The sequence below is a fragment of the Beta vulgaris genome, chromosome 2 (genome assembly GCF_026745355.1).
Source record: "Beta vulgaris subsp. vulgaris cultivar EL10 chromosome 2, EL10.2, whole genome shotgun sequence".
NCBI lineage: Eukaryota > Viridiplantae > Streptophyta > Magnoliopsida > Caryophyllales > Amaranthaceae > Beta > Beta vulgaris.
This window is the reverse complement of record NC_079203.1, coordinates 28,679,883-28,692,864: the sequence shown is the minus strand read 5'-3', so window position 1 is coordinate 28,692,864 and position 12,982 is coordinate 28,679,883. Positions and strand designations below refer to the sequence as shown.

Here is a 12,982-nt window from a genome sequence, read left to right as displayed (position 1 = left end):
TAGTAGATGAAAAATTGATTCGATGTATTGGGTTATTCACTTATGGTTTTATGTATGGGGATTTTCTTTTGCATGTATAGGGTTATGCTAAGTCTGATTGACACAACAATAATACTTTAAAGACATATCTGTCACTAGGCTGATTATCCTAGAGCTACTTTCCCAATCCCTAGTCAAGTAGTCATTCATGTGGTATTCAGATGTTTGAATTACAACATTTGGCTGCTGAGGCAACAGTTCTATTCATAAGAAGTTTAAGTTATCTTTAAGCTAACTCATGGAGTTTAGCAACAACATCAATAAGTTTGGTCTGGGTGTAGTCTCTTTATCTGTACTAATCATCTTTAAATTAATTACTCATGGATATCAGTGAAAAAGGAAGTGGTGTAAGGGGGATTTTGTTCAGATCACTTGAGCAATACCTTGCGAGCTTAATTTTATTGTATAAGTTGTTTTCAGGTCTTCATTGAGAATATCTGACATACTAATATTATGTTGACTGTAACTTCTTTCACCCTCATTGTTTTATCTTCTGTTTTAATAATATTACTTCTTTATTCTGTTAAAATAATTTCTAGAATAATAATTCCTGTTGGCTGTGCAGTATTTTCAATTACATGTTTTTTGTTGCTATGAGATAGTGATGGGTTTTTTATTTTTATTAATCTTTGGCTATTTTTATGTCTCAGTATATAACAAGATACAATATGTCTCATGATCAACAAGTTTCTACTATTAAAAAGCGAACTAGAGATGACAATGATGATGAAATGGAACTTATTGCAGTAGTTAGTGGCTTTATTATGGTAGCAGTGGGTGCATGTCATAATAGGTTTAAGCATAAGGACATGCCTTGGATTGAACATGAACGTGCAATGAAAAGAGCGTATTGGTTGGATTCCCTCATGAATGATAGAATTTGTAAGGAGCAGTTGCGTATGGATCGGAGTTGTTTTGATAAGCTATGTCATGTTTTAGTGGCTAAAGGAGGTCTAGTTACTACTAGGAATGTAACAGTCTTAGAAATTGTTGCTTTCTTTCTACATACTCTTGCACATGATCTTAAGAACAGAACGATTGGTGATGTGTTCACTCGTTCGGGAGAAACGGTAAGCCGTCAGTTCCATACCGTGCTCAAAGTTGTGATGAAGATAGGCAAGTTATATATTAAGCAGGTAGATTCTAGTGTGACATATGATGGAGACAATAAGTGGAAGTGGTTCGAGGGGGCACTTGGGGCACTTGATGGGACACTTATTAAGATTACAGTTCGAGTTGAAGATCGGCCTAGATATAGAGATAGGAAAGGAGATATTACTACTAATGTACTAGCTACATGTGATCCTAGTCTTCGGTTCAATTATGTTTTGCCAGGTTGGGAAGGATCGACTTCCGATCCTCGCATTCTAGGGGATGCCCTCCAAAGACCTAATGGTCTCAAAGTTCCCAAAAGTGAGAAAACCTCAAGATTTTTCATCTCTCTCCTTATAATAATAATAGTTAATTTAGTTCCTTATAATCTTTTTAATGTCACAGATAAGTATCTTCTTGTCGATTTGGGATATTCTAATGCACAAGGGTTCTTGGCTCCATATAAAGGCAGTTGTTACCATTTGAACTTGTGGAGAGGAACTACTCCTACAAACTATAAAGAATTGTTCAACTTGCGTCATTCATCTGCACGTAATACTATTGAAAGAGCATTTGGGTTATTGAAAAAGAGGTGGGCTATATTGAGGAAAAGTAGTTTTTATGAGAAGCAAACACAAGTAAGAATCTTAAATGCATGTTTTGTTCTCCATAACTTTGTTAGAGAAGAGAATATGGATGAGGAGAATTTGTTATACGAGGTGGATGAGGATCTATCAAATGTTGAAGCTGTAGTCACCTTGGAGGATGAAGGGGAGGATTTCGTATCAACGACACAAGCCTCACCTCAATGGAACGATTTTAGAGATGAATTGGCAAAAAAACTATTTCGGGAGTATCAAGCTCGAAGGGGAGCTACCTCACATCCTCTACCTTAGTTATTCTAGTAAAGTTTTAATATTGTAAAAGAATATTATTGGACCTATAGACTAAAGGGTCAGCTTTTTTTGTTAAAGAGCAACAGTTTTTAGAACTCTTTCCATAATATTTTCTCCTTATTTGTGTGTTTTTCATTGTTTTATTATTGCAATGTTGCTGGCGTGGCGGTTATGCATACACTGACTCTTTGTAACACTTGCTTAATTACAGCCTTATTTTTCATTGTTTTATTGTTGCAATAATAACCTCTGCTTTTAGTGTATGTGGATTGTCACAAATCATCAGTAATGAGCAATAAACGGAAGGAACCTATGCAATCTCTTAAAAGAGGCTATGTGGCTTGGAATATACAGATGGATGATATTCTCACTCGAGTTTTGTTGGAAAAACTCCACTACAAGGAAAAAGGAGATGGAGATTTTAAGCCCCAAGCCTACCAAGCTGTTGTCGAGAACTAAAGAAAGAGTTGGGCATCCCAATCAACGTGGAGCATGTGAGAAATCGAACTAGACTTTGGAAGAAGCACTATGGTTGCATCACCGACATTAAGACTTATACAAAGTTTAAGTGGGATGATGAAAGAAAAATGATCGTCATCACAATTGAAGATGTAACGCAATGGGAGGAATATATTAAGGTATCTATTTCAACAAACTTTGCATCATCTTGAATGTTCTAATCTGATTTTTCGAGTGACTTGTTGCTTGGACTGAATCTGTTGTTTTGTGTGGGTGATCATATAATGGTTGTTTTATTATATACCATTAATGCTCGACTTTTCAATCTAGGGACTCATATATATGGGTTCCTTTGTGGGAGTTGGTAAAAATGAGTTATGTATTATGACAACATTGCTCACAGATTATAATAATTGTGTCATCAAATTTGTTGACACTGTGATCATGTCTTGAGCACAAAGCACATATCCTGCCATTATCCACTCCAGATTTTTTAACTGCTCGTGTCAGTCTGATTGTTCTGATTTTGTCATCATTCTTCTTCAGAGCGGTCTGATTTTGTTTATTTAACTGAATTGCATATTCATGGAGTGAACACCCTTTATCCAATAAGTATATATATTGATAAGGTCTTTTTTGACAGACATTTTTAACTGAATTGCATCATTCAGAGCGGTTTGGTTGCTTGGTTGTAGTGAGGTGTTATGTATTCTGGTTTTGCTTGTGTACCTGTGGTAATGATTGGATTGTAGAAGTCTTATGCTTATGTATGCTGTCATGCATACATTATATTTTGAAACAAGCTCGTTTTCTCAATCAATACCTTTTTTTTCCCTTTTTCTATTGTCCAAATTTTATTAATACTTAGTTTAAGATATACAACATCAGAATTAGCACATAGGTATCTGAAAATGTCACTCTTTTTTATTTCTTCATTTTCTGATCCACTTACTATATGTTGAACTGAAGCAACAATTAACAAACATCTTTTAAAGGCAAATCCTTATTCTTTTTCCCTTGTCTTCCATGCTTAAACAGAACATTATTTGATTTGAACATGGAACTCGAACTCTTTCCAGATTTTGTGTTACAAACTGCCTTGGATTTCAAGTTTTTAGGACGAAATTTCAGTCTTACAGAACTGGAGACTGTAAATCTGCCCTTTGGAGAGGTGAGATTAGTAGTCACTTGTGTGTTTCTACGAGGTGAAATGTCGTAAGAATCCCATGTGAGATTCCAATCTGTATTCTAATTAGTAGGCCAAACTAGTGGACCATCAGACTCCATTTCATCACCCCAATGATCAGTACATTCTGACAGATCAATGTCACAAGAATCGTTACCTGTCTTTTGGTGTGTGCAATCTGGTACAGTGGTACATTTTTTTTCTAGTGTAACACTATGGAAGGAAGAATAGGCAACTGTCATGACTTCATATATTGAAGATCAGACTGGCATGACTTCATATACTGAAGATCAGACCGTCATGACTTCATATACTGAAGATCAGATTGTATCTTTGTAATTGAACCATTTTGATTAGTGCTGCCAGCGTCTATGTTTTCTTGTGCAATTATGTTCTAGTATCATTTTCAGGACAACAAAAATGCAGCCTCTTATCGCAACAAGTGCATAGAGAATTGGGACGATATATGCACTTTATTTGGTGCAGATAGAGATGTTGGGGATGGTTCAGAACAATATGATGAGGCAGCGGACGCCATGGAGGAGGAAATGATAAGTGAAGGAAAGAGCTCATCCAAGGATCCAACTGTTTCGAGCTCTCGCAAGCGCAAAAAAGATAGTGTAGCTGATGCGGTCAACAGTTTTGCCGATTCCTTCAGAGAATATGTGCAAAGCAAAATGAACGACACCCCGAAACCCACTTGTCAAGAGATATATACCGTTGTGTCTGAAGTATATGGCATTTCTAGGAATCAGATTATGAGGGCAGTAAAAAGGTTTATGAATGGTAATCCCGACGAGTTTCTAATGTTGAAAGAGCTACCGGAGGATGAGAAACTTGATTGGGTACTCTTGTGCCTTGCTGAGTAGTTTGACTCACTTTCATATGTCATTGTAGGTTTTTTCCGTTACTTTATCAAATACTACTCTTAAATGTCGTTCTCAATGTTGAGATAACTTTTGTTATAACAATTTTGGATTGTTGGAATGTCAAATGCCTTTTATTTGCTAAGGATTTAATATTTTTTGTTGAATGCAATTACAAGATTATCCAAACAATAGCATGGAATTAGAATTCTGGAATTCAATTCCAATGTTTTCCAAACACATACATAGATTTGAAATATTGGAATTCAATTCCCATGTTCCCCAAACAAGTTTGAGAAATTGGAATTGAAATTCAAATACATGATTTCAAATTTTAGAATTAGAATACAATAATTAAAATGAAATTCGGGTTCCCCAACGCTACCCTAATGACTTTGGAAATCTATAAGTTGTTTTGGTGATAACCTGCATACCCATCCATGGAAGATATATACTCATATTTGGATGCTACATCTATTAGGAGATCAGCTACATGCATGGGATATTGATCTTTAGGTGTTGCTTTATTCAAGTCCCTAAAGTCAATACAGATTCTTATCTTGTCATTTTTCTTAACTACTGGGACTATATTATAAATCCAATCAGCATATTGGCAAGGTCTTATGAACTTTGCCTTAAGGAGTTTGTTTATCTCCTCTTGTATAAATTCTGTTAGTTATGGCGCCAGTCGCCTAGGACTTTTGCCACATGCTTATATCCTTCCTTGATAGGTAATTTATGTTCTATTATCGTCCTATCAATACCCGACATTTCATGGTGTTCCCAAGCAAAAAAATCTTTAAATTCTTTGAGAATCTCAATTATTTCATGTTTTTCTTGATTATTGAGAAGCTTACTTATGTAGGTAAAATGTAGATTTTCATTATATCCTATATTTACTTCTTTTAGTGGATCATGAACTTCTTGTTTAATATCCTCACTTGTAGCCCATACTTTCTCATCTTCCTCTTCTAGAGGTTCAGAGTCATATAAGGTGGAGCAACATGTACTAGAATTTTCGAGAAAATCTTCCTGATATTTTTTAAAAACTAAATCTTTTATAACTTGATCAACAATAGGGGTAAATCCATTACAATATTCTTCAAGGTTTACATACATGATAAACTTTTAGAAAAATATAATCTAACTCTATAAACTAACTAGAGCTAGTGATCGATCATAGCTTGACGCCTATTGAATAAATTCATATTTTGATTGAATATCTTCAACTTCTAATATGTCTTTTTTTCTTGAATGAGAATTGCACTTGGGTCCTCTATCTCTTGGTGAGTGTGTGACTCAAGTATTAGAGCAACCTCAATCCTGATGTTGGGAACTGACTTTAAAGAGTCCCTGATACAAACATAATCATGAGATGTAATTCGGCAAACTTCCTCATCTGCTTGTACCATTTCAAAGGTATCACCATTCGGCAGTAGTAAAACCTAATGGAGTGATGATGGAATAGCATAGACATGATGTAACCAGTCTATTCCAAGTATCACACTAAAATCAGTACCATTTTCTACTATGAAGAAACCAGTAAAAGTAGTTTTAGTGCCTACTTTAATCTTGAGAATGGTCATTCCTTCAACCTTTTCAGTAAATTATGTTGATCTGGATATTATGCAAATCTTTTCTAGTCTTTCCTAATTTTTTAAATACAGAAAATGGCATAATATTGATAGTGGCTCCAGTTGCTACCAATACTTTACCCAAACGTACCCCCTTAAAGTCCAAATTTAAGAATAAAGCCTTTGTTTATTATCAATACCCTCTGATCTAAAGATATTATCTGTGATGAATTTCTCCAAATCAGCTCTTAAAGATGTTTTACTAGGCATTCTTTTTTGTGGTGGATTTAAGTAAGAGGACAAACTTCGAGAAGAAATAATTAATTTACCTACTTTCTCTTCCTTATCAACTTCATCTTCCAGGATGCAGCAGTAGTCTGAAATGCTGACTGGTCCTCTGATTTCTTGAATTTCGTTGGTAACATGACTACATTGCATTGCATATTTTGACATTCATGACTCCATGTTTGAGATTCGGTTATCAATGGGTCTCCATCTAACAATAAATCACTGTCATCTGCCACTTTTTCTTGTTTAAGATGATGCTACCCTTATCATTGATTTAAGACTTGTATCCCTTTGACTCTTCTTGGATTTTCCCTTATCTTTTGAGAATCTTAGGGACATGGATTTGACTTACATCTGCCACTTTTTCTTTTGAGAAAAAGTACGACCCATATCAATTACTTCTTCTTGGTCCTTGACTCCTAGACCTATTCTGAAATGGACGTTGATAAGCATGGACATATGTAGGATCATTTGGTATGACCTCTGTTCTAATCATTTCAAAATGATGAACACATACCTCCCCTTAGAGCCTTTAATCCCTCTATTGCCTTGGTTTGCAACAGGAATTTTTGAGCAGCTTCCTTGTAGGTTTTAGCTTTGTCCTTAGGCATCGCCATACTTCGATCTGTTTTAGCATTTACAGGAACCTTAGCTTTGGCTAAACTGAGCCTGTATGCTTCTAACTATGGCTTGATGCTCTATCTCTGAGACAACCAATCTTTTGAGATTCAACTGTCTAGTAAGGAACCCTCTGAATACTTGGCATTATTTTGTTGTATGTGACCCATTATATGCCATCTGCACATGTCTTCTAGTCCTTCTTCATTAGCTATATGTGGCATGATAAGGACTTCTTCATCAAGCAGCTTGTTAAAGAGCTGGTTACCAATTTCAGTGGCTTGAGATGCCTGTAGAATAACAGTAAAATCATTATTAATTTCTACCATATTACAGGATAATTCGAATGGTTCTTCCACTCCAATCACATTAACCTCTTCATCATCAGGGAACATGATATTTTTCTCATCAATCTCATCCTGAATTTTATTTCTAAACACAATACATTCAGAAGTATCATGGGTAACTGCATCATGCCATTTACAGTACTTTTTTCCTTTAACTTCATCAACAATTTTCAATTTTTGCCTCCCTATCAGTTTTATCTTCTTATTAGATAATAACCAATCAAAGATGGCACTAAATTTTTTAGCATCAAAAGTATACATCCTCTTTTGCCTGGACTTTAAGGCTTTTGGCACTGAGAATTCTCTTTTCTCAAGGAGAGAACACTTATAAGGTACCCCTTGGACAATTTTAGCCACATCCACCTCTAGTGGTGTTTCAAAGTGAAAGGGTTGCTCATCCTGAGCAAAGAAAATCTAGTGCCTTGGTGCACTTTCAGCTTGTAGGTTCCTTTCATACCTTACGGTCAATTCTACTAATTCAACAAAATCACCAAAGGCATGGCCATCAAACCTTTTTCGAAACTGAATCAACATCCCCTCTTGAGCCATTTGTACAAATTCTGTTTCAGGGATGCTAACATGACACCTAACTTTTGTTGAATTCTAGACAAGTCACTTAAAGTCACTCCAGGTTCAGTGCGTGCAAAATGATTAGTAAATTGCACTTGCATGTCATGCTATGAGTCAATAGAATTGGGTGGTAAATTTGTATATCACCAAAAAGTTGTTTCAGTTAGAGACTTAGAAAATATTCTTAATTTAAAAAACTCATTATCAGCTGCCTCCCTACACTGACAATTCAACCTAACTAGATGTTTATCGGCTGACTTTGCAAACAAGTCAATGCACACACAATAGTTAGATGTTGAACGCCATGGGAGTCTTAGTCCCTGAGAGTTACCGGTTTTAATTAATTAAAATCTTGCTAATGTATGCACTTTGTTATAGATTAAGTTAATTAAACTACAACGCCTAATAAATTCAGGCGATAGATATTAAATAGAACAATGACGCAATAATTAATCTATTAATTAAACCTGAATATTCTCACTCATATCATAAATTTCTAGAAAGATTCCCTATAACACACATGAAGAAAAACCAGTCTATACAATTAAAGGGAAAACACAAAGATGAATACCTCCATAAGTTCCGGCTAAAACTGGAGATGAACATACTTGTCAATTAGTACATGCTCTAGATCTAGGCTAGGAACTAAACTATAACCCCATAAGGGGGTTGGCTAATCTAGGTTAAAGCTACACTAGAAAGGAAGTAAATTGCACGTTGCTGTGTGTTGTGTTTGTTGTCTTTCAATTGATCCTTCTTTTCATATTTATACTTCATCCCTACGCATAACTTCCTTGCCTCTCTGGAGGGAAACGATTTATGATTCAAATCACAACTGATTTCTTCTGGCGCTAAAGTAGTCATGTCGCACTACCCACGTAATCTTGCATGCTCCATCATCAGATTTATAGTCACCCACATCCTTGTCCACATTTTAGTGTTATTTGGCATCTATCTTCTGAACATTCTTGGCCTTCATAGACGTTCTTTTATAGGCTACTAGTAATTAACTTTCTTTGCCTCTCTATCATGAACATAGTATGATTGGACCTTCACATTAACGTAAATATTAAATCCTTTGAAACTTAATACAATGTATCATAATAAATTATAGTTGTCATATAAAGATGGTAGTAACACCCCCTGGTTATCCTAAGAAATGGGTCCTAGACCTATGAAGAGTCATATAATCATGGTGTACCGTGTACATTATATATCATCGCAATGTGGGGGACATTTAGCTGTTGCATATCAGAAACACAACGTGGAGTTGTTGGATATTCAGGACCCATGTTTGACGAGTAAAGAAAGAAAAGTCCATCATTTGTTTCGTTATAAGTAAAATCTTATCGTCATGTCCATCTCTTTTTTGGTAGAATATTCAACAGTAAACAAACAAAAGAAACAATCATAACAAATACTGGAGTACTCCATTATATAGTAGTATAGTACTTCTACAATAGATCCATATTGTTACATAAAAAGTAGAGCAATATATTCATCGCATGCGAATCTCTAGCAAAACAACCGACATACAAAATCATGTTTCACGCCTTCACGGTAAGGTAGACCCATATTGCTATAGTTGCAAGTAATAGCAACAAACAAATATATCTAGAAAATCATGCACTTAAACAGTAAATTATTTGATTCTTCTAGTTTACTACACATAATATGACAACAATTACGAGTAGCGCAGTGGTACATTGGCTTAATCTAGGGGCATTTAGGCTTGCCTCCATGGGTGGTCATATCTGTGTAGCACCGACCACAAACTTCCTTGTTGCCGTAAGTTCCTGGTGGTACGCATTTGCATCTTGCACAGCAGGTTGAGCATGTACGAACACACAGTCTCTTCCTTGAGTGCAATGAACACCTTTTCTCACATAGAGGCACACATTCTGGAGAAACCATATTTGAATAAATTAATTAAGTGGACAACAATGTACGATTCAAAACAAAATCAGATGAAACGTAAAATGAGTCACAAGTTGGAATATATGAAATCTTTACATTGCAACCAACTCAGATGAACTTACGACTTTGGTTAGATTTATGTACATCTACATTATTAGATATATTTCTCGGGTAAAGCACCAAAATTTAGAGGTATGGAGTACCATTTACTCCAATTCATAATGTCTGTCATAAATCATAATAGATTGTGCCCAATATTAAAGATGGTACGTGAGAATTAATAGAGATGGCAATGGGTATAGGGTAACACCAATAGGAAGTCTTAACATTTACTACTAGTTAATTGTAGCATTAAAAGTTATAAAAGCTACGAGAAACAATGAATAGAGTCAAAGGAAGAGAATCAATTTGAAACGAAGACAGAGAATTCTTGTGTCCGTCACCACCACACGAAGACAATATAAAAGGTAAACAAAGGACTAGGAGTTATAACTCCATCCCTTATATGGCAATAAAGGAAACACTTTCTATTGACCTATGTAGACAATTTTTGGAGTTTTCTTGACTTTTTTTTAGTGAAAAAAGAGTTAAGAAGACTCCAAAAACTGTCTACATAACATTATTGAAAAGAGAAAGCCTCAAATTTAAATGATTTTACATTTAAAATTATCATATAATGGATAGTCACCACTTAAAAATAAAAAAAACCCATATCTCATCCGAATCTATTAAAATTTATTTTCATGCCTTATTAAATCTTAAATAAAGTAATCTCATATATATTATGGGAACTTTTAGAATTACATCAAAAAAAAGTTCAATCACACACTACATCAGTAAGAACAAGAGTTAAAAAAAATGATAGAAAGTGTACCTTCTTTCTTAACCGGGGGTAGACTGCCATAGTAAGGGGCCGGGGAAGGTTTCTTTGGTGGGTAGGGAGTCACGGGTGCCTTGGGTGGGTATGGTGCCACCACTGGCGCCTTTGGAGGGTATGGTGCGACCACGGGAGCCTTTGGCGGGTTTGGCGCTACCACGGGCGCCTTTGGCGGGTATGGTGCCACCACAGGTGCCTTTGGTGGGTATGGTGCCACCACAGGCGCCTTTGGTGGGTATGGTGCCACCACGGGCGCCTTTGGTGGGTGTGGTGCAACCACTGGAGGAGTTGGTGCTTTTGGTGGGTATGGAGCCACCACCGGTGCTGGTGAAGGCGCCGTTCGTGGTGGGGTATAGGACCTCACAGGTGGTGAAGTTGGGGGTTTTGGGATAGTAGGCGTTGGTGGCTGGTAACTCTTAGGAGCTGGTGCAGGTGAATCATAAGCATCCTACAAACACAACCAATAATATAAATTAGTACAAAAGTTTAGAAAATTATGTTTTTTAAATTTGGAGATTATGTAAACTGGGAGAAGTCACAGATTAGCATGTTAATCATGATTAAATCCGTGTTAAACATCTCTAAGGTACTGCAAAAAGTTATCAAGACATGATGTCTTTTTTGGCGTGCCGCTAACACTTTTTGGCATGTTACTGTATGTTCATGTTTTATCCCATTTATCAAGTACTTAAGATTTCTAACATTAACTTGATTACACAAAGAGGCATAATATAAGAATAACAATCACAAGTTATATTCAATCGTAGCTAACAAGTTCCTTTGTCATTTTAGTATACAGTCAAAACTCAAAATGTATACTTTTTATTTACGTAGTTAGTTAGCTTGAGTGTGGCTGACGGCTATCTGTAGAAACATTAGCTAAGAAAGGCATGTATATTAAGGTACAAACATTAGCTAATAAAGGCATGTATACTAAGGTACCTACCAGAAAATGGAAAACTTGAGCTCAACATTTACTAGCTAAGCTTAGTCAAGTTTAGTCAAGTGAATAAAATTTACAATAGACAATATACTAATTGATTCTCGTGCCAACGGTTTGTTAAATAGCATAGATTTTTAAGTGCTTGTTTGGTGTTTATTTTATTTAACATAAGGAGGAGAACCCCTATTACACGGTGTTACAAGAGGACCTTACAACTAATGGACAAATCTTATTTGATTAAACATGGTTAAAAATACTTCTTGGTAATTTGTTATTTCTATATAAGATACTTATTTGATCATGAAAAGCTCTACTCACCTAAATCCTTTTGGACAAAGCTTTTACCTACCTAGATCCCCAAGAGGTCACAGCACTGACTTGTCAATTACGCGGTGCCTCGTCTATTTGATGAGATCTAGCTAGAGCGTGGTCCTACCTAAATCTTCGACTTATTATACAACTATCATAACCTTCTCGGTCAGTATATCAAATGAATGGTCTACTATTTCACTTTTCAAACAAAATAAAACCGCTAGAATAACATACATTAAGCTCTAGCTTTTCCCATGTTACATTCATGTATATAGGGAAGCAAAGTTAAAGAAATGATAAAGAAAAAAAAATCAACTTATAGATCGATCTAGCTAGTTCTATACTTCATCATAATAAACAAATGTAGAGACAATAATCTAGGCATTAGATTCTTTAAACAAGAAAACAAGTTTATATATACGAAGGTGTATATATATATATAAGAAAATATCATACTTTGATAATCGATAATCTTATTTAATAAGCAAGATTTGTCGTTACACAAAGCCATAAAATAGCAAAGACAAGAGGAATTACTAGAAATAAAACATAGAGTAAGAAAATAAAAGAGGAGAGAGAGAAAGAGCATACTGTTGTAGTAGCAATCAAAAGGAGAGAAATGAGAAGGAAGTAAGAATGGTTTGAAGCCATTTTAGTTAAGTACGAAACAAAAGCAACTCCAAAGGAGTTGGGGGAGGAATTGAAGCTACAAGTGAGTGTTTGTAGTGGAGTGATGAGATGAGTACAAGTGACAAAAGACGGTATAAATAGAAGCGGTGCTTCCTGATGAGGTGGGAACTTGGAAACAGAGCCTAAAGGATGACAGTAAATTGCAAGCTGTAGTTATGTCAGACGTAGTACAACTTACCAAGTAATATCTCCACATTTTTATGAATCAAAATGTCCCACTTTACTATTGATGCCTGGAGGATTACATATGGCTCTCTAAAGTATAAAGTAACGTGCTCTTTTGATTTTGATTGAATGTAGGTAGTGTA

At 35.6% G+C, this 12,982-nt stretch overlaps 2 protein-coding genes across 2 annotated transcripts; one reads left to right on the top strand and one right to left on the bottom strand.

The window, feature by feature from the left end:
- Positions 1 to 692: 692 nt before the first annotated feature.
- On the top strand, positions 693 to 2,114 carry LOC130590602 (protein ALP1-like). The gene is made up of 2 exons (XM_057393086.1): positions 693 to 1,452; positions 1,537 to 2,114. Exons 1-2 carry the CDS (start codon positions 708 to 710, stop codon positions 2,025 to 2,027), a joined length of 1,236 nt encoding a protein of 411 aa, XP_057249069.1. The 5' UTR covers positions 693 to 707; the 3' UTR covers positions 2,028 to 2,114.
- Positions 2,115 to 9,346: 7,232 nt separating this feature from the next.
- Positions 9,347 to 12,734, bottom strand: LOC104883565 (gibberellin-regulated protein 14). Its single transcript, XM_010668109.3, has 3 exons — positions 12,576 to 12,734; positions 10,727 to 11,177; positions 9,347 to 9,836 (listed from the first exon to the last, which is right to left on the bottom strand). The coding sequence occupies exons 1-3, from the start codon at positions 12,633 to 12,635 to the stop codon at positions 9,652 to 9,654; spliced, it is 696 nt and encodes a 231-aa protein (XP_010666411.1). The 5' UTR covers positions 12,636 to 12,734; the 3' UTR covers positions 9,347 to 9,651.
- Between the last annotated feature and the right edge of the window lie 248 nt (positions 12,735 to 12,982).